The 21,598-nt window shown below is 39.7% G+C and overlaps 2 protein-coding genes across 6 annotated transcripts in view; both read left to right on the top strand.

The window, feature by feature from the left end:
- The window catches only part of RAB27A (RAB27A, member RAS oncogene family), a 32,905-nt gene extending 22,969 nt beyond the window's left edge, over positions 1-9,936 (top strand). For all 5 annotated transcript variants that reach the window (XM_077185345.1, XM_077185346.1, XM_054642199.2 and 2 more), the window contains 5 exons: positions 2,011-2,183; positions 3,753-3,838; positions 4,475-4,578; positions 5,276-5,399; positions 7,582-9,936. In XM_077185345.1, the coding sequence (XP_077041460.1) occupies positions 2,031-2,183; positions 3,753-3,838; positions 4,475-4,578; positions 5,276-5,399; positions 7,582-7,780 (666 nt within the window). In that variant the 5' untranslated portion in view covers positions 2,011-2,030 and the 3' untranslated portion in view covers positions 7,781-9,936. The remainder of the gene's footprint in view (positions 1-2,010; positions 2,184-3,752; positions 3,839-4,474; positions 4,579-5,275; positions 5,400-7,581) is intronic.
- A 3,223-nt stretch (positions 9,937-13,159) lies between these two features.
- On the top strand, positions 13,160-19,971 carry RSL24D1 (ribosomal L24 domain containing 1). The gene is made up of 6 exons (XM_054642245.2): positions 13,160-13,311; positions 15,155-15,268; positions 16,827-16,899; positions 17,608-17,671; positions 18,136-18,221; positions 19,542-19,971. Exons 1-6 carry the CDS (start codon positions 13,231-13,233, stop codon positions 19,610-19,612), a joined length of 489 nt encoding a protein of 162 aa, XP_054498220.1. The 5' UTR covers positions 13,160-13,230; the 3' UTR covers positions 19,613-19,971.
- Positions 19,972-21,598: the final 1,627 nt, after the last annotated feature.

Below are 21,598 nucleotides of genomic sequence, written 5' to 3'. Positions count from 1 at the left end.
TGAGAACATGAGGGCAAAGGAAACACCATGTGTGAGACGGAAGTCTAAATAAAATGCAGTCTTTAAAAAAATCCATCTCAGTTTTTTAAAATACTTTTCCTTTTCTTCTGGTACATTTCAATGAAAAGACTTTGGCAGAGCTACAAGATACGTGATCTGGTTTTACTTTTTTTTCCCTTAGCCAACAGGAGAGAGGATTTAAAAAATGAAAGAAGTGTCCCAAAATTATTCTTGCTGATACATGTGAGTGTGTCTAATGGATCAGGGTTCTTAATTTCTTCTGAAAATGTTCTTATGTCAGTGTTTGTGCTGCCTGTTCATCTTGCTTACTTGAATACATTGCTCCCTCAGACCTATGATGTGGTTGCAGTCCTGCAGTTGTGGTGCATTTTTGTAAAATGCTCACTGATAATTTTTGCTGCAGGGCTCTCCCTTTCAGCCTTCTACTCTATTGCAAAACTTTGGTTAAAACACAGCAGTAGGATGTGAATTAGCCAGCTGTGGGGTAGTGGTGAGTGTGAACTCTGTCACCTAAACCCCCTTCCTGCAAGCTTTTACTGGCATCGATGGCATAATGTGAAATACACATTGGGAAAGGGAGACTTCAGTGCTTTTCAAAAATGGAAAAACGTGTTAGCTGCTTTCCACTGACTCTTCAGCTGGAGAATATCTGGGGTAAATCTGACCAGTCTCTGCTTTTTAGTAAGCTGCTTATGGCCACATCAAGCAGACACAGTTCTGACTTGTAACCAAGAGCGGGACCATTATAAAGGTGTGAAGCTTTTAAATGGTTATGGTTTAGCTGAATGGTGGTGATTGACGCCCACATGCTGGAGACACAGTTTGTTCCAGACCTCAAGCTGTGAGCTGATATTCAAGAAATTAATTGGTGTTTTGCCATTGATGTAAACTACTGCAGTGTTTGACTTGAAATTAATGTCTTTATCTAGTTCAAGCTACAAGTAGTTTCAAAAATACTTGCAGTTGAAACAGCAGATATTACTCTTTCAAAATTTTGTTTCATAGTCTTTTTTTTGTATTTTTGGCATCTTCTTCTGTCCTTCATAAGAGGCAATTTTATGCCGGTTTTCTGTTGCTTTTAGAGTGGTTATTTTGGGCTTATCTTTTCATGTTCATGTCTTTGAACACAGCACAAGGCAGCTCTCTACTGTTTGTTTTGGGGGAGGGAGGCTCGGTAGCTACTCAACAGGAAAGTGCCAGTGCACTTACATCAGCTTTTCTAGTACACATGAGATATTCCAGTGATTTTTGTTACACATTTTAGTTGTTCCTGCACTTAGATCAGACTATAGAGAATATGGTTATTTTTAAAAAGGCAGAAAAAAGAGAGAAATTTCTTAAATGTGTAATGAGCCATGGAAAAAAATGTGTGTGTTTGTTTAATGTCAATTCAGGATCAAGATTTAGTTTGAGTGGCTAGCTAGCATCACAACACAAACTTTAAAAATTGAGAATTCTTCTTCAAAACAAAAACCTCAAGGTTTTTTTTTTCAAGACTAAAAAAATAGCTATTAATAGAAAATTACTTTAAAATTTGTTTAAATATAGTGGACAGTCCAGGAAAAAATTCTTTTTTTTCATTTGTTACTAATGCCATAGTGAGTAAGAAAATTGCATTGCTAGTACAATTAAGAAGCTTTTGCCAGCTTCCAGGAGGATTAAAAACAGTTCTGCAGTTTCTGTTCCAGATACCTTGAATAGTTTGACCTTGATTTTCAGTCTTGCCTGAAGAAGTCGGAATTGTGTTGCCTTCCCTTTCCAGTAAGAGGAATGTAATAAAACTAAAGATGCACCTTTTTCAGTCACAGCTGCATTTGATATTGGTAATTTGTGCAATTGAGAGTTTAAAGTGAAGTTGGTGTAAAGGAGCACAGAACTGGCCCCACCACTTGCTGCTTTGTAGTTCAGGGAGTGATTTGTGTTTTAAACATTTGTCAGTCGTCCTGGCAGAGTCTGGACTAACTGTTCCTTTTTGCTTTGCTTTTTAAGGTGCCGCCTGAATTCTCACTATGTCTGATGGGGACTACGATTACCTCATAAAATTCCTAGCACTTGGTGATTCTGGAGTAGGAAAGACCAGCCTTCTTTACCAATATACAGATGGCAAATTTAATTCCAAATTCATCACAACGGTGGGCATTGACTTTCGGGAAAAGAGAGTGGTGAGTTTATATGAAATGTGCTACTTGAAAATGGTGTCTGTCTGTGTGCAGGCCTGCAATCAGTGTTATTGTGTGCTTCATTCTGTGACAGGAAAGGCCTCATCTGACCTGGCTGTATTTGTCATTGCTGTGTACAGACTCATTTCCCCAGAAGTTAAAGAGCTGACTTTAAGAAACCATTTCTTTCTGCTCAGCAGGTGTTGATGAGTGTGTCAACTCTGTGACTAGTGCACACAGGACCTGGAGTAGCACTTGTACTGTTGAACTCTTTTCACCAGGAAGGACTGAATTGTAGTAAAATGTTTTTGCTGGGTATGAACTGAAATGGCTACTGAACAATGGTGCAGTTTTTTAAATATGCAAATTAAATGGTACATGCAGCTGATCTGGCTTCTAAGCAGTCACCACTAGCAGAGAAAAATTATGAAATATAAGGTTGCTTTTTTCAACCCCTGAATTGTTATTAAACTAAGCAAATGTACTTCTCATATGAAGCTGAGCACTAGAATGCCATAACCAATTGGTTATGCTGGTCCTTACTGCTCTGAGAAATGGAGTTGGCACAAGCTTTTTGTTGTTATGTACAGCTATTAAATGTCTTTCATTGTAGCCTGGTGATTTCCTGTGTCCAGAAATCTGGATGGGGTAATGGGCATTGTGCAGACTGGTTTTTGGTGCATGACATGCACCACAGTATTTCAAGGACTATACCTTAGTTCAATGCCAAACTGGTCCCTTGAATAAGTCAATCTCCCTTTAGTGGGATTGTAAACATGGTGGTTTACTTGATTAGCATATTTGATAACTCAGGATAAGGTTTAGGCTTCAGAGATTGAATCTTATAATACATAAACTTGCTGAATTTGTGGAATTCTGAAGATCTGTTTGTAGCTCTTGTAAGCTTAGATACAATGACATTTGAAGGTAACGAAGATGACTTAACTTGAAGCATTCTAAACAAGAAATGAATCTATTTTTATCTGATCCTTCCAAGACTAATAAATGCCCTTATTTATTTTTTCATGCTGAGCAAACTCTTCAGCTTTTATTTTTATCATCCAATTTCTGCTTTATAAGCTGTGATCTGATAAGATCTACCCTCAGCAATTTTTCAGCAGCATTTTGGCAGCTAAGTGGAGATGTCATTATCTCTTGAGTATATCCTGTTTGCAAATGAGGTTCTGCTACTACTACAAATACATTGCCAGATGGCATTGTTGCTTTCTTATATTTTATTTTGAACATGATGTAAGGTAGTAAAAAACCCAGAAAATCAAAATATGAAAATTAATTTTGTCTCGTGGCTCTAAATATCTATCTGGAGTCCCTAGTCTATTGGGCCCTGGTTTTGCAGTTTCCCTTTTACCCTTATTTTTAAATATTTAATTGGATGCAATATTAAAATTTATCTCATACTACTTTTGCCTTACAAAGCAGAGGATTGAGTTGTAGTTGGCATCTGTGCATCAGCAGTGCTAATTTTGCTGCATTTAATGACTTCAAATGTCAGTTCTTTTGTGTTCTGTAGCAGCTGGACTGGTAACAGTCCTGCAAATTTACCTCTTCCAGGTGTACAGACCCAATGGGCCGGATGGTGTTGGTGGCAGAGGACAGAGGATCCATCTTCAGCTCTGGGACACTGCAGGGCAGGAAAGGTATGGCCCAAGATTGCAATGGGAGCTTACTGCAACAGCAATGGAAAGCTTCCTATGGGTACCCAGTAAATTCTAACTGTAATTTACAACTGTAGAACACAAAACCTGTAATTCTTGCTTTTTAGTATTTTTTTTTCATAGCCAGCACATATAGATACTTTTAAAGCTTGTCTTTTTAAAGTTCTCTGAAATTTCTGTAAATATTGTGATGTCTTGGGAAAGTCAGACAGGAAAAAGCATCTCAAAGGATTCTTTTCTATTGGCCTATCAAAAGACTAGCATTCTTGTAGCTGTTAATCTTACATTCAAGGACTGATGTGTATAGGGGATAAATTTTTGTTCAAAGTTAGAATTTCATTATTGTTTTAATTTTTGAATCTTGATCAAGGCATGCTTTATAGTGGAAGACTGTTTAAAGCTCTCACACTCAAGTCTCCTTGATCCCTTAGGCCTTGATTAGGCCACAGCAATGTTAGCAATTTTTCTTACACAGCCTCTGCCTCAGCAAAACAACTATGAATATTTCCTTCTGGTTCATTCAGTCTTAAGTTACCTCACTTCTTCTATGATTGTAAGCAATTATGTTTTCCAAGTAACTTGTCAGATGAGCAAATTAATTTCTCTTTGCTGGTCTAGGTTTCGTAGCTTGACTACAGCTTTCTTCAGAGATGCCATGGGGTTTCTTCTGCTCTTTGATCTGACAAATGAGCAAAGCTTTCTGAATGTCAGGAACTGGATAAGTATGGCTCTTTTTTTTTTTTTTTTCTTTCTTTGCATGGGTGAAATGGGGTGTGGGGGTTATGTTTGTAAATATGGAGTCTCACTGAGAATTAGAGCTTAAAATACTGGTTTTTATGGCTTTCTCGGTAAAATAATGTAAATCTTGTATTATAATTCTAATAGCTGCTAGTGATGGCTTCTAGGGCTTGCCTGAAATTCAGCTTTGCCTACTGAACTTGGATTTTAACCTATATAAAAGACAGCTGAGACCATATCCTATCCCTGGCTCTGGTGCTGTTCAGTAATTTAAGTGTGTGGGAAGCCTATGCTAAAGTATTTTGGCTCACCTGAAGCTTTGTCAGCAAAACATAATGGAAGGCAAATCTTACTTGGCTGGTATATCCAGGCAAAGGAGTTCCCAAACTGCATCATCCCTCTGTAGAGGGAAGCAGATCCTTTCCTGGCACTCACTGTAGGTGCTTAGTGAGTGTAACTCCTTCAGCTGCAAATGCACAAGTTTCTGTGCTAACTCTGCCCAGGTTCTGTTTGCCTGGGTTTTTCCCTGGGTATGTGACAGTGGAAGCCCACCTGTTCTGTGGCTCCTCAGGCCAGTGGAGAAGGGCTGTGAGCCAGCAGAGCAGGCTTGGTGTGTGGTAGTGTTCCTAGGGCAGTGTGTGTGAGAGTGACTCGTGGCCCTCTTCATGTTGGTGCTGCCAGGTCAGCTACAAATGCATGCCTACTGTGAAAACCCAGACATTGTGTTATGTGGAAACAAGAGTGACCTGGAGGACCAAAGGATGGTGAAGGAAGAAGATGCTAAGGAACTTGCAGAAAAATATGGGTAAGTAACTTTATTGCAATTATTGCTGTGTTTAGAGCAGAATGAAATATTTTCTGTAATACTTTTTTTCTGTATAGTGAAAGGTTATTGTGAGAATAAGCATTTTAGAATGCTTAACTGCCTGATATGATATCTTTTTTTTCTGTATGCGTTTATTATTTTCTTCATTGCTCAAAAATAAGTACTTAGTATTGCAGTAATCTTGTACAGGAGATTGGGTCATCTTCTTTGCTTGGCAGTAAACAGTGTAAATTTTCACAAACTTTCTGGAAAAGAGAGAGAATTTAGAGAGGCAGGTGAATAATGGGGTCTCTTTGCTCTTACCTGCGCTGAGGCATCTGCACTCTCACAGGCTCCCAGGGAGTCTGAAAACTGAGTCAGCCCAGTAGGAAGGCAGGGTACCCTTGCCCTTCCCCTTCCTGCCAGGCACGGGTCATGTGCCTCTGAAGGAAGTGTGTGAAGTCTTTGTTCCTATCAGATATTAATTTGTACTTTTATACTCCCTTAACTCTTTCATGGGGCTTATCTTTGGATTACCTTTGCTTTTCACTGAGAATCAAAAACACATTTCTGAAGGAAATCATCTGATGCATTTGTTGTGTTTTAATTCACATAGTGGAGCAATTTTCTAGCACATGAACTGGACTTCTTCTCAAATGAAAGCTCAGTTAAATGATGTGCTCCAACCACTAATCCACCTTTGTCTGGAGGGATAGAGTAGAACTGCTCCAAAGTAAAGCCCACAGGGCAGGCAATAGTGGGAACACTGGCTCTTCAGTGCAGGCTGCCTTGTTCTGCAGGTCTTCTGCTGTGTCATGATGTTTACTAGGCAAAATTAGTTTGCCTTGGCCATTAAGAATCATTGGAGGCAAATCAGAAGCAATCTGTCTATGAGAAAGAAATGGTTTAGTGCAGTAATACTTCCTTACTTTTTCCTTCTGTGAAAATGCTTGTTTGAAGTCAAGTCCATGTCACACAGACAACAGCAAGTGCATGTGGTACTTTAACCAGCTGCTTGTGAAGGAGCAAGAAGTTTTAAACAGCAGCTGATAGCATGTGACCATATCTTAAATCTCTTTGCATGTGACTTCTGAAAATGATTTATGAGGTAGTTATCTTTGTGGTGAAAATGCAACTTAATTTAGGAATAGTGAGCTAAAAAAGCCAAGGTTGTGGGTCACATCCAATCTGTAGGCAGTTATGAAGTTCTCTGCCCTGTAGAGGTGAGACAGGATGGCTGCTATGAGTCACTTTCTCATGAGGGAAGGAAAGATAAATCCTGCTGCAGTGAACAGTCTCCTGGTAACTAAAGTGTGAGATAGTGAGTGTCCCCTTCTGTGGAAGGGCCTCATATGGAAATGTGGTGTATTTGAAACAGATTGCAAGAGACCTGCACAGACACAGCAAGAGACTTTCGGCCACTCATTGTGTCTTGCAAGTTAAGTAAGAAATACTTAAAATTCTGAAGTGATGGTATCAGTTTCCTGGGCAGTAACACAGATGCAGCCACTGTAGCACCACACTGTGGGGAGCACTCTGTACAGAAAGCAATAGCTGCAGATCCACAGTGGAACATCCTGACCCACAACAGTGAAGAAACAAGCAATGTACTTTAGAAACCAAGGTGCCAGAAACTTTTCTTAACAAAGACATAGATGCTCTGAGCACTGAGATTTCTTCTTTTATGTAAGAAAGTTTAGAGTTGTGGTGTCAATAGAAGAAAGTCACCTTCTGTAGTGATGAGTACCACCACACTGTGAGTCTTTAGTGCCTTACCCACAGAGGAATGGCTGTAGCAGCTTTCCTTCTCCTGTAATTACTTTATATGTCCTTGTGTGCACAAATGTTCTCCTCACTGATTTCTATGCACATCAGCTCTGGAGTAACTGCATCTCTTGCAGGGAATGGAGTTAAAAAAAAACAGACCTCAGGAGGACAACTTTGGGAAATCATGCTGACAAGTGTCCCTGTAAATTGTGGACTCCATTAATGTTTGCCCTTCTGCCCTACCTCCAGTCAGCCATTTCATTAATTCCTTTTGCATTTCAGACCACTGAGCACTTAGTGTTTCTCTGCTATGGAGTAGCAGTGACAGTCTTAGTGTGCAGTAGTACTGTATTTTTTTTTTTCTTCTGTGAGTGACAACTGTACGATGTAAGGTTATATTTTTTGTCTCCTGCAGAATCCCATATTTTGAAACCAGTGCAGCAAATGGGAATAATGTAAGCAAAGCCATTGAAACTCTGCTTGACCTCATAATGAAGCGCATGGAACGATGTGTGGATAAATCCTGGATCCCTGAAGGGGTGGTGCGCTCCAATGGGCACAGCTCTACAGAACAACTGAATGAGGAGCAAGAAAAAGGCAGATGTGGCTGTTAGCCCAGTTACAATTAACTTTCATGTGTATGATTCAGTACAGTTGCAGCTTACCTGTTTAACTTTGGGACAAATTGCTTTGTGTAGTTATTTAATGAGCTATATTAATTCTTTGTAAGAATTTTTGTTTGCTTTCTCTCAAACAATGTTGATCTTCGTTTGTAAGGTATGCAGTTTATTAGCTTTGGGACAGAGGTTCAATTTGGTTTAGCACTGAATGTTCCTCTAATTCTCTGCTTGGGAGGAAAGGGGAAGAAAGGAATTTTCATTACCAAATTCAGAAACATGTCTCTGTGGGCAGCCAGAAAGGGTAGGCTTGAGTTGAAGGATTTGCAGTTGCCCTTGGCAGTCTCCATTAACTACACAGAGTAGGCATTTAGATTAGATATTGTGACAGCTCTTGGTGTCTCCTAACAACAAGATAACCAACTTGCTTCTTGGTTTTAAACAGAAACATTTAATCATTTCACCATTTAATAACAATCTTAAAGAGCACATCCTGTGTTTTCCACAAAAGCCTGAGAGTAGTTTTTTCTTGCTCTCCTAATCCATCAGTTTTCAGTGATGAAAACCAAAGGGAAGCACTTCAGTACAGAATAAAAAGCTCTAGAAAAGCACAGGGGTGTGCACACAGAGCACTTGGGGCATGTCATATAATTGAACATGTAAACTACAACTGTACTATGTAAAATACATCCAATGCAGCCTGTGAGATCTCCTGACATCATTTGAATTTCTAGAACATGCATGTATGTAAATTTATAAGCAAATGGCATAACTGTGCATCTGTTATGTTTCTTTCATATTGCTACTCATGTTTTAACAGGAATGTAGGGCAACCTAGATGTCAGGAAAATTTCGTCAGAGTTGGTGCTTTGCACTGAATTTGTTTTACCAAACACAGATTGAGAATGTTTCTTCAAATTTGGATTGAGAAATGAATGATTATTGTCTTCTGGTGAGATGCAGCTAAGATACTAGACCTGTAGATCAGTATTTCTATGACTTTATAATGCTCATGTTATTCTGCCAACCTTTGAGTCCTGAACATCTTGGTTACCATATAGTAATTTATGGCTTGTTCATTTCCTTTAGATTGTATTTTAAAAAGAATATAGTTATTTTTCTCTCCCCCCAGCTATGGATCACATAAATGTAATTTTTGGTTTCAGTGGATCATGTTACTCTAACCATTTTTATTTATTCACGTGCCCTAGGAAACAATCAGTATTTTTTGGGCTTTTGCCCAGACTGATTCATAAGATGTGCCTACCAAACTGTTTTCTACCCTGGCAGAGGTTGTATAATTGTAAGGTATTGCCAATTAAAATCATAACATGCCAAATTGAGTCTTGTTACAGACCTTCCAGAGCAGCTTGTTTACAGAACTCCAAAGCTATTGCTTCTTTAGAAATTATGTATTTATTTATTTAAATATTCTAACTACTGCAATTTCAGACAAGTATTGATACCAGTTATGAACATGAATTGCAGCATTACAAAATTTTTGAAGGAAGGACCAAAAATGTTTCTAGAATAGGCTCTAAGGAAAAATATTTGATGTAGCTTCTGGTTATATTAATTAATACAAGAGTAAGTATTTAAACTTGGTTCTTAAAATATTTTACACAGTAATGCATTGTTCTTTAACAAACACAATGTGTAAATATTAGATTTTTATCACAGCCTACACAGAATATTTTAAAAGTGCAATATAATTTGACTGCTCTGGGGCTAGGACAGAGGTAAAAGAAATTTATATGAGTATAGGGTTTTGGTTTTTTTCTACTCCACTTCTAAAATGCTTGTAGACCGGAGTTACTGTAGTTTAATTCAGAGTGCCTTTTGAAGTTACCATCATGTTTCTGACCAGTAGAGTAAGAAACTCTAGTGTAAGACACAATACATTTCAATGTACTTCAGTGTCTGAATTTCTTTTAATGTGACTCTTTGGTTTTCAGAGGGTTGCAGTGGAACTTTGTCATGCATTAACTTAAAATGGGAGTTTTTGTGCTTATAGCTCCATCCAGTTCCTGAAAACTTTAAGGATTATTGCAACCAGCTATTGAGCTAAGTGACTACTGAAATAGTGTAAAAATATTTCCTTTTGAATACTTACGTTTAAATTGGATATTAAATATTAAATACTGAAACTGTCATATTTGTGTCATGCCTATTATTTGTAACTATTTGCAAAGAGGATCTACATAAAATTCCTTTGATGTCAGCCTTTGAAATGTGCCATAAGATTTATCTGTTTGAGTTATTGTGTGACAAAACTTTTGTTCCCTTTTAAACTCTCATGAGAAATCATAGTAAATGTTTCTTGACAGTAAATTACACTGCTCTTACTAGACTAGTACTGGTTTTAAGAAACAAAGAAACAAGAATTCTTAGGGGATGTGTAACTGTTATTTCAAGAAAAGTTGTTTCCATTCAGTGTCAGATGGAGACATTTATCTGTAATTGAACAAAGTTTTGGAAAGTGTTTCCATTAAGATGGATTGTCCCAGGATTTCTTAGAATAATATAAAATAGTTATACATTCCTGACATGAACTTTGCCAGCACTGTTGAACTGAACTGTAACATCTCCTGTTGTTCAATGTCAGTCCGTGTCCTGCGCTGTCCCTGGCTGTTGTGAGACTTCTTTGTTCAGATGTGTCCAAGGTCTGTGCTGTGGTTGAGGTACTTGGTGACCCTCTCTTCCACTGGGCAAACCAGTCAGACAGGAGCCTGGTGAATGCTGGGTGATGCCAGGAGGAGCCCAGACCCAGAGAGGACAATGGAGACATCAGTTCTGTGTTCATGAGACGTTCAGAATGCCGCTCATCTGAGCGTGTTGTGTGCTCGGAGCAAAGGGAATCAAGCCATGCATTTTGTCAACTTTATTGCTTCTACAAAGGTAAGGAGCCTGATTTTTCAGAGTAACTGCTTCCATCAAGAGCAGTGTCTATTACCAGGTAGGTTATAATGTGCTGGAGGGCAGTGCTGCTATTCAGAGGTTCCTTGACAGGCAAGAGAATGAGCTGAACTAAACCTCATTCATTTTAAAAAGGGAAAGTGTCAAGTGTCACTGGCTATTCCCCCTGGGCTGCAATAACCCTATGCACTAGTGCTAGCTGAAAAAACATTTTTCAGATAAGGGGATGAGCATCCTGTTCCAAAGGAGACTAACCAAAACACAAAAGTGTGCTACTGTGGCAGAGAAGGCCAGTTGTATCCAGGGCTGCACTGGTAAAATGAAGGTGACAGGTTGGGAAAGTCAGTCTTTCCTTATCTTCAGTAATTGTAAGATTGACTGGAGTTCTGTGCCCTCTTTTGGACACCTCAGTAGAAGAAAGACATTAACACATGGAGTGGGTCCAGCAGATGCCACCAAGATCAGAAGGCTGGAACACAAGGGGTAGGAAGAGACAGAACAGAGTTTGCTTAGCTTTAAGCTAAGGGAGACCTTTCTGCTGTCTTTGAACTCTAATGGGTGGAGCCAGACCCATCTCAGAGGGCACAGGGATAGGAAAGAGGCAAGAGAGAAATGTTCTCTAGGAAATTAAGATTAAATAGTAGGAAAAGATTTCCCCCATAGAAGTGGTCAGAAATTGGAACAGGAGCTCAGGAAGATTATGGAGTCTGTCCTTGAAGACACTAAAAGCTAAACTGGATGTGGCCTTGAGCCTGATATTAATTTGTTCTGCTTTGAGCAGGGCTTTGCTCTAGATGACCCCCAGAAGTGTCTTCTACCCAACATGATCATATGTCTCTGAAACTGATCCTACAAGTACATTTGCCTGACAGTTGTTTATTCTTTCACATGACTGTAAAACAGTTCTTTTACTTCTATTAGGAAACTTTTACAAGTATGTAAATACTTGCAGATCAGAGCTTTGCTGAGTTTAAGGTGAGTTGAGATGTTTGGTGAAACAGTTCTTGCTGTAGTAGTCTGTGTCAAAAACAAATGAGCCACTTGGTTTGCTGTAAAATCTCTTCTTCCAGTGAGGCTGTTTTTCACCTGGATACCTAATTCTGTCTGTGAATAACTATTAATGGAGTAGAAGTACATATTTGTTTTCTATAATTAATCTGGATTCTGTCACCAGCAACCTTCAACCTATATTGCCTTTTAGTCAGGAACAAGCACTTCAAATCTACAGCATAATGGCTTGTAGAGAAGATTAGTGCTTTGATGTGAAAAAAAGAGCTGGAAGTGGTAATTTAATGTTAAATGCTGGTATTATCACTGTGCACTCACATCCTGTCTGCTGGATGTATTGGTGACAGTCTGTAATTCAAAGTGTTTAAACTGTAGAAGTCACCAAACACTTCACCACACAGTGCTCTGCCAGGAAAAGTGAAATAAACACAGCCCATGGGGGAAAAAATGGCATAGGCAGGAAACTCAGAGTAATCAAACTGAAAAAGGAGAACAGCCTGGGACCTAATCAAACTTGTTTACTATTTGTTTTTTCCTGTAGTTGTAGACTTGTCTTCATAGCTTCCCTGATAAAATTGGATTGTGTGTGTATCTTTAACATCTCCTCTTCTCGCCTGGGTTGCCATCCTCAGTCCCACCTCAGAGCCCTCGCTGGCTGCAGTGTGAGAGCCATTGACAGCCTGGCCACCCCTGTGCTCCAGCCCCGCTCCCTGCAGCAGACGGGGCTGAAAGATTGGAGGCAGCCTCTGTGCAGATAAGGTGACTCCACTGTGCTAAAGCAAGTTTTCTTTCTTCCTCTGGTATTTCTTAATACAGCACCAAGCTGACTGCCTTTCTTTTCTTGTTCTAGAAACCAGAAAGCAAAAAATGCTTTAGAAGCACATGCAATTTCAACACATGGATTTTTCACCAGATACCAGATGCTCATTTAAATTTCTTTCAAGTGGAGAGGCAGGAATTGTGGTGGTAAACACTCTTGTGGTGAGGAGGATTTCAGATTCAGAGCTGGGACAGCATCCTACAATTGAAGAATAGAGAGAAGACCTCCAATTCCAAACAATTTGGATGGTACAGGGCCTAGTATTTAGGTCCTTTCACAATAAACAGATAACTCTAGGAGAGGGAACAGAAGGAGTAACAGGTACCTACCTATATGATATGCAGAACCATTGGTTTTAGGACTTCAAATTTTGGTGAGATTTTGGATTTTACAGATATGAAAACAGCACAGAAAGTGTTTTCTGAATTTTACAGTAAATTAACTGTAGATTTAAAAATCTATGTCTAACTCCCTTTCTTTTCCTTGGGTTACTCTGTCTATCCTTATGTCCGTATGGATTCGTTAATTTCTTGCCCTTGGAACACAATTTTTCCTTTATAAACAGAAGCCAGGGTCGTGCCCGTGTGGGCCGGCGGCGGGGCCGGCAGGGGGCGCTGCGGCGGCGCTGCGGGAGCCGGGCCCGCCCCGCGCCTCCGCCTCCGGTCAGCTGGGCCGCGCTTCCGCCCGCGCCGCCGCCGCCGCCATGCGTATCGAGAAGTGCTACTTCTGCTCGGGGCCCATCTACCCGGGACACGGCGTCATGTTCGTGCGCAACGACTGCAAGGTACCGCCCGACCGGCACCGCCCTCCCCGCAGTGCTCGCGGCCGCTCCCTGCGCCGGCCCGGCCCGTGCGGGCGGGCCCCGGCGCGGCTCGGTGTCACCGGCCGCGCCTCACGCGGGGCGCTCACGGCCGGAGCCCCTGTCCCGGGCCGGGGCCGCTGCTGGCGCTCGGCACTGGGCCCTGCCGGGGTACAGAGCACGGTGCTGAGAACACCGAGGCTGTGGTGTGGGTTCGATCCCTGTACGGGCCATTTGCTTAAGAGCTGGAGTCAGTAATCCTCTTGTCTCTGGGTCCGTTCCAACTCTGACTATTCTGTCAATCTGTGAAATTCATGTCTTACTGATATTTAAATATTAGGACCGGGAGCGATGTAGTCATTTGGCAGGTGCTGTGGCCGTCGGCAAGAGTGGTGGGTGAATGATTTGTTTTCAGGTTTTAGTAAGAAATAATACACTTCGCTGAGCAGCACAGAATGCTCACCCTTTAACTCTCAGACTTTTGCTCCAGGTGTCAGCAAGCTCGGCTCGGGGCAGTTCGGGGTGCAGAGTGCGGGGCGGGCGCTGCGGGAGGAGCGGTGGCTGCGGGAGCCGCTGTGGTTCCCCCGGCTGAGGCTGTCGGGGCTCTGCCGGCCTGACAGCTCCGTACACACAATGCTGGGTATCGCGTCCCAGCCTCTGCTGCGCTCCGTGCCGGTGCTGCGGGGCGTGGGAGCGCCCGGCGTGCGGCGAAGCTTGCGCACCTCGCTTCCCTCCCGGGCCCGGGCGGCCGGAGGGATCGCGGGCTGAGGCACAGCGCCGGCGCTGGCAGCGCGCACTGCGGCCGCGAGGGGCGCTCTCAAACGCATCACTTGTGAACAGATCATCCCTGAAAAGGCAAAACACCGTGGCAGGTGTGCCTGAGCCGAGGTGAAAAAACGTCGTAGAAGAGTGTTAAAAAAAAAAAAAAAAAGCTATTAGAAGATGATTGCTGTAATTAAAAGTTTCATATTTTCTATTAAATTTATTTAGAATTTCTATTAAATTGTAGAATTTAGAATTTCTATTATTTTTATATTTAATTTTTATAATTTAAATTTAATTTTTAATTTCTATTAGATTTTAGAATTTAGAAGTTCTATTACATTTTTTTAGAATTGACTACTAGATGGAAAGGAGGATATGGCTGTAGAAAAATAGGGTTTTCAAAACCTCATGAATAACATGTAATTCTGACTGTTTTTAAGTGAAGACTCTAGTATTACATAGAATATGTAGAAAAATAGGGGAAAAAGAAAAAGGTCAATTAAAAGGTTTTGTCGTATGCTTTAACAGCTTTCAGTAATTTCAGTCCAGGACTTAACTAATGTGCTTAGGACTCCTGCAGGGTAATCTTTGGGGCTTAGGGCTGCATCCCAGAAAACAGACGTTTTTGTCTGTGTGTTGCATTCATTATGAGAGGTGTGAGGATTTTTTGTTGTTCTCAGGATGGTACTGTATCTAAGAAGTGCTGGCAGCTGTGGAAAACTGTTTATTCATACTGCAGGTTTGGCTTTATCGTTATTTTTGCAGATGATAATTCTCAAAACTCAGGTGTATTTTATGTATAATCAGCTTAATTGTAAGTACTTGTGCTTAACCCTGGCAGCTGTGAAATTGACTTTATAATGAAAAAAACAATATTAGTGCTTGAATTTGTTTTTGTTAATAGCTGTATTTCCTATAAAATTACTGGCATTTGGAAACTGAATATAATTTCTAATGAGGAATATTGTTAGAGTAACCTCAGTGTTTGATGTCACACTTGCAGTGGGGCACGAATAACATGATTTAACTAAGACTTTTCTTCTTTTTCACCCCCTTTTTTAAGATATTTAGATTCTGCAAATCAAAATGCCACAGAAACTTTAAAAAGAAGCGAAATCCCAGAAAGATGAGATGGACTAAAGCGTTCCGTAAAGCAGCTGGCAAGGAACTGACAGTGGTAAGAAGCTGAACTGGTTCCCACTTTACATCAGCACACTCAAATGGCTCTTCCTGGGGCTGGGCTGGGTGCCTTAAAGCATTGTCATTTAATGAAAGGAGCTGGGGACAAGAGGGGTTGTGGAAGAGACTGTGAGAGTTTCTTGAGAGTGAGCTGTTCATTCAGCTTGATTAAAACCTGCATCTTCCACCTTCAGGATGAAAGCCAGAGTATCAGGTGTCTGTTCTGGGAACACGTGGTGGCTCCCAAGTCCAAGGCATTTCTTCCCACCAATAAATCCTCTAGTCTGTATGTATACAATTGGTGGTTGTGTTTCTGCACGAATAATCTGAGTTACCAGGTACCTGAGGAAGTCTCTCTATGTAGACCCTTAAAATATTTACCTGTGAAGCCTCTTTAAAGCTTACAGTGTGTAGAAAAAGTCTTTGCATAGAAAGGAATGTTTGAAAAACAGCATGAGACCTCAAATGCAATTTCAAAACAAAGTTGCTTCAGTGGTAAAAGTATTAAACATTCATAGTTGGTGGGACAGTCCTTAAATAATTCAAGAATTATTGTGACTTAATTACCTATTTTTTTAGAGAATATTAAAAATTTAGTAAGTATTTTGATACAGTGATTTCCTGCTTTTTGTGGATCTTTCAAGGGAAAGAATGTGGTTTTATTTTTTAATGTGACTCTGAAAAGCTATGGTTAATTAGCATCTTCAGTAATTGTGTTTCTTGCTTTTGAGTTATTTCTGGCTATGTTGAATTACATTTTTGAAAATAACCGAATTTAAAATTACTTTATACATGTCTAAATAGGTGACAATATGTTCCAATTTTGAGATACATAATGTATTTTAAGAATAAAGCCAATATATGAACTTAGTGCTGTGTAACTCAGCTCTGCCACAACAAAAAACAACCTTTGGGCGCGGAGAAGTCCTTGGATAAAACTGATATAAAGCTAAGTGTGCCTGGCAAAAAAAAAGACCAGGAAACTGTTTTTAGTCTTCAGCTCATGGGAGTGAGGGGGCATGGTTAAGAGCATGGCAGCTGTCCCAAGTGCCAGAGGTATCAACTAAAATATTTCACAATTTCAAATTAGACTGTTTCAGTATTCTTAAAATGAAATGGTGGTTGGGGTATTTTTTTTAAACCATCTCAAAATTACAAGCTGTTGAGTAGAGCTTATTTGTCCTGCAATAAATGCTTTCAAATCTACAGGTTTTCAATTTCGCCTTCCACCTGTCTAATCTGCTCTGTATTTCCTATTCCACATGGGTTTTCTCTGTTCCTTTAGTCTTGCTAAATAGAAAATAGTTGAGGGTGATGTGGTAAATAGTCCTCTTCAGACAAATCACTGTGGCTCCTGACACTTTGAGGTCAAACACTCGACTCCATTTCCTTCTCATATTTCTCTCTAATGATCGTTCAAGTCTAGGAACTGAGCTTCTGAAAGGGGGGAAAAGAATCCCATAAAATGTTCAGTTCTGTGAGTGACTGCTACAGTATGAATGTATTGATCTAAAAAAGCTTCTGCATAAGTCTCTATTTACTTTTTCTTGATACAGGATAATTCATTTGAATTTGAAAAACGTAGGAACGAACCAGTGAAATACCAGAGAGAGTTGTGGAACAAGACTGGTGAGTCATTATAGGAAAAAACCAAAAAATTAATTTTTTACTTGTGAATGTGTTTTTAAAAGACTTTTTAGAGTATTGACAGCTTGTAGTGATTGTGCTTGAAATACTGAAACCATGACCAAATTCTGAGTGTGTGGAGGAGGTTTGAGTTGTAAACAGGTGTGGAGTTTCACTTGATGTTTTTTTTCTGAAACTGGTTTGAAAATGAGGATCAGAAGTCCTTTATTTTGTCTTCAAAACCCCTAAGTGGTTTTCCTGCTTTTTAAGAGGCTCCCAATGTAAGCCTTTACAGGATGCAATTGTTTCTGTGTTTGTGCTCATGCCACTTCAGTTTGCTTCATAGAATCAATTATCATAAAATAGGAGAAGTGCTTATATTCATGTGGATGAATGCCACAAAGGCGAAGGTGGTAACTTGCATCTTTTTCAAGTAGAGTCTTTTGCAGTGATGGTTAACTATAGACATTATGTGTAGGCACAAAAATAGAAGCATAAATAAGTTTTAGAATACAAATTATCAGAGTTGCTACACAGAATATTCCCTTATCCTGCTCTTGGGAGAAGGAATAGTTTCCTCTAGATAGTGTAAGAATTGCCTCTGGTATTTAGGTATTCTGGGAGTGCTGGTAAGAGCTGCTGTACAAAAATAGCATGGATTTTCTGCTGCAGGGATTTAAGCACATTTAAAACAACTTCTGCTTATTTCAGTGGATGCAATGAAGAGAGTGGAGGAAATAAAGCAAAAACGCCAAGCCAGATTTATTATGAACAGGTGAGAATTATCTGTGTGATGGGAACCCCTTGCCCGTGTGTGTTAGACAACCTTTCCAGAAATTGAATGATCCAGTTTTAAAGAGTAATTTGCTTTTTATATACATCCAAGTCATCCAAGTGATGGGGTAAAATACACTGGGTGGGCTCTACCCTGTGTTATTGGCTGTCCAAGGAAATGCAGCTTTTGGACACTCAAGGATAACAGCTGTAATGTAGTACTTGTGTATACAGAGTCTTAAAATTTAACAAAATTCTGATAGAAGTTGGTACAGTGCTGCATTTTTTGTGGCTTAATATCCAGTATTTTTTTAAATTGGTTTTCAAATACTTTTTACCTTTATTTCCTCATAATCATAGTTATTTACAGCCTGTACATATCTTTAGCGACAGATATCATGCATTAAAATGAAAGTCTGCATCTCCTCTTTGAAGGTGATTAAATCTAATTTTCCCCTTTCCCAGATTAAAGAAGAGCAAAGAGTTGCAGAAGGCAGAAGACATCAAAGAAGTCAAACAGAATATCCACCTTCTTCGTGCTCCCCATGCAGGTAAGAACTTGAGTTACTGGTTTGCCTACACAGTTTTAGGATGAGTGACTCATTCTACAGATCAATAATCCTGTACATTTGTCTTACAATTAATTTGTCTGTTGAATATGAGTAATAGTTCTTGCCAGTAAATGTAAGTACTGTCTTAGTTCTGAATCAAATTTACCTTTTTATTTGTCTAGTCCTGCATTCATCCCATCTAGTCCTTTCTCTTCATTATTTTTGTGGTTTAAATTGCACTCAATCAATACCTGGTGCTGCATGAACTGCATGTTTGTTATCTGATGCCTTATATCTAAGTGTTCCCTCTGACCTGGTTAGTTGAACTCAACAGATCTACCACTGAATGATATAAAACACAGTAGTTCAACTTTGCTGCTTGAACTTGTCAGTCAGTTGTGTAGAAATTACATGAAAATACTGTTCCTTCAGTGAAGTCACATTTAAAATAAATTATTTACTTTTAAAAATACACTTAATGAAGTAATGAAGACAAGTTAAAATCATTTCCATTAGCTCTTGTTTTATAAAAATTACCAGTGATTTTGTTTCTTCATTATGAGATATTAATTAGAAGTCTGTTCTATGGTTTTTTCTTAGATTTTTGGATTTTTGTCAGGATATAGTCACACTTTGGTTTAAGGTTTAATGTGCCGTGTACCCCCGCCTTTTTTTTTTTTTTTGAGGAAAGGAAAAAGATCTGAATTCAAAATTATAAATTAAAATGATTATTTCTGTGTTTGTCTTTGCTTTTACTAAATGAATGTTGCACAGCACTGTGTGGTCCATCTGTTGGTCCAACACCAGCTGCCTTCTTGGTATTCTGCAGTTCTGACTGGGCAGGGAGCAGAATCAAATTTAAGTCTCGGATTTTTCTTTTTCCTTGTTTTCCTTTTTGGTCATCTTATTGAGAGTTAGCATTCTTACTGAACAACACAGCATTCAGGAGGGCTTTAAATGTTTATTTAAAAACTAGTGGAAGAAGGCCATTGATCTGTAATAAGTAATGAATTTTTGTAGTCCTTTGCAAGGTTCTGCCAGGTATTGGCAGCTGTATCAGTTTGTCATAGCAGATGAAAACACAGGTTTGACTGCATTTTAGATTTTGCATAAAAACAGCATCAGCTTTTCTGCTAAAACAAGTTTGAGGTGATGAAGGTTAGCAGTAAATACCTTTGAGCTTGATGGATTTGCTCATAAACAACTCTTCAAGCAATATATTTAGGCTGTTTCACCTGGAATTGACATGTATATTGTTCAAAGAAAAACAGTTATTTGGGTTTAGAGAAACATGTTCAATTTGATTTGTTCTTTTTGAAGGTACACCAAAACAGCTGGAGGACAAAATGGTGCAGAAGCTACAAGAGGATGTGCCTATGGAAGAAGACTAAGAAGACTCTTAAAGAGCTTTTATTTGCTATTTATGTCTCTTCAGCAGTTAACAGTTCCTTACTGCCTTGCCTGACATCATTCAGAAATGTGCTTACAGTTGAAGAAAAGTACATTTTAATGAACAGTGGTCATTTACAATTTGAATTATTTTTTAAATGAAAAATAATAGGATAGATACTACTTTGGGCAGTACTTAAAATTCTGCAATTTGAGAAAACCTTGTCAGCGGGATGGAGAATGAGGCTTTATTGTTTGAGATACCATGTGCTCCTTGGAAAGTTACACTTTTTTTGGGTAACTTTTCCAAGTTCATGCAAATAATTAAATAATAAAAAATGCTGGCCCTGAGCTTTTTAAACTTTGTCTGTTGTTCTTCATAGTGGTAAAAACAGATAAAAATCTATTTTAATGATTACAGTGTGGGGGAGGATGTATTAATTTTCATCAGTCCAGTGTGGTCCAGACTTACTTTCATTCTTGTCTTGGGGAAAATTTTTCAATTTGAAGAATATAGTGTTTGTTATATCTCCTTTCCACATCAGCCACCCCAGGATTCCGTTGCAATTGACACCTGCCAAAGCTAACGCTGCTGCAGGACTTAGGTTTGGAAAATAGTAATGGTGATATCACCTAGCTTGGAGTTGGCCCTGCTATCATCCTCACCCACCAAAATTCAAATCTTACTGTCTAATCAGGCAGATGGAAATGCTCAATAAGTCACACTAGAGACTGTTTTTACCTGACTTTTTACCTGCTTGCAGCACCTGGTGAGAAGGTGCCCTTGTGATTTTTTTTTTAATTTAATTGCTGTGGTGTCCTGTTCTCTTGTCTGTCTACTGGAGCACAAGGTGAGGGGAGAAGCTGAACAACATGGGGCTGGTGATCATTCTGCACATCTCTGCTCAACCCACTGCCTGCAGAGACCTTCATGGGGAGCTGCTGAGCTGCAGAGGAGCCGTGCTTTTCTTTTAGGAGGCTTGCTGTCCAACCACATTTCTAATAGAAATTGTTATTATTCAAGACATTTTGGTGGAAATCTATTTTCTTTGCTTGCCTAAGATAAAAATTTCTTTAGATTTTGCATTTTGTTTACAAGACTTAAAGAGAAAATGTCCAACTGAGCAGTATCCTGGTGGTCATGGATAAATACTGCCAAATAGGAGGAAGGAAATGCATTCCCCTTTCCACTTGAACAGCTCTAGATCACACAGTGGCTTGTCAGAGGAGCTTGGGGATAGGCAAACAGAGAGCCCTCATCTGCCTCCTGTGTGTGGGGCTGAGCTGTGCCCAGTCCCTGGGGAGGCAGGAGCTGCCACTGCTCCCCCAGAGCAGGCTGGAGAGAGAGAAAGGGCATTTTATCAGCAGCACATTGTTATTCAGAAGAGATCCTGGTTTAGTGTCATACATCCAAATCACCGGTCCTGTCTGTGCTGAGATCCAGTAGGAGCAGAGCACAGGGTGCCTATGAGAACAGACTTACAAGACAAATGATGATGATGGTGTGTGAATATTTAATCAGAAGAATTATTTATGAATAACTGGTAGTGCTAAATTCCATTATACTGTCTGTCTTCTTGGCATTTCCCAGGTCTAACAAACGATTGCTGTTTTGTGTTTGTACCTTATGCAGTCAGCAGCCTTTCTTCAAAACAAGCTGATAGGCTCGATCAGAACAAATGTGATAGTCAAAACCAATTTTTAACAAATGCTTTTTAGTTTCAGTTGCTGTCATCTTTCCTTACAAAACAACGCCAGATGTATAGTTGTTTTCTTTCTTTTTTCAGACTACAAAAGTTAGAAATGTGTATTTTAATAGTGATTTAGTAAGCATCTTTTTCTCCTATTTCCTCTTTGCCATTTTTAATCCAGCTCTTAGTGATTTTGAGTTAAACGCTGATTTTTCTTTGAGGGGGTGGTCAGCCTCATGCTAACACGTTTGGGCTGCTCCCTTAGTTCTGGTGCCCAGGACCTGAGCAGGGGTTCCA

Source organism: Agelaius phoeniceus, chromosome 13 (genome assembly GCF_051311805.1).
Source record: "Agelaius phoeniceus isolate bAgePho1 chromosome 13, bAgePho1.hap1, whole genome shotgun sequence".
Taxonomy (NCBI): Eukaryota; Metazoa; Chordata; class Aves; order Passeriformes; family Icteridae; genus Agelaius; species Agelaius phoeniceus.
Note: the sequence above shows the minus strand (reverse complement) of the source record. Positions and strands in the feature narration are given on the sequence as shown.

Bases quoted from the DNA above. Each gene is read 5' to 3' on its own strand.
- RSL24D1 (XM_054642245.2), top strand. From the start codon at position 13,231: ATGCGTATCGAGAAGTGCTACTTCTGCTCGGGGCCCATCTACCCGGGA. The intron at 13,312-15,154 runs GTACCGCCCGAC...CCCTTTTTTAAG, and splicing joins TCGTGCGCAACGACTGCAAG to ATATTTAGATTCTGCAAATC. The intron at 16,900-17,607 runs GTGAGTCATTAT...TGCTTATTTCAG, and splicing joins AGAGTTGTGGAACAAGACTG to TGGATGCAATGAAGAGAGTG.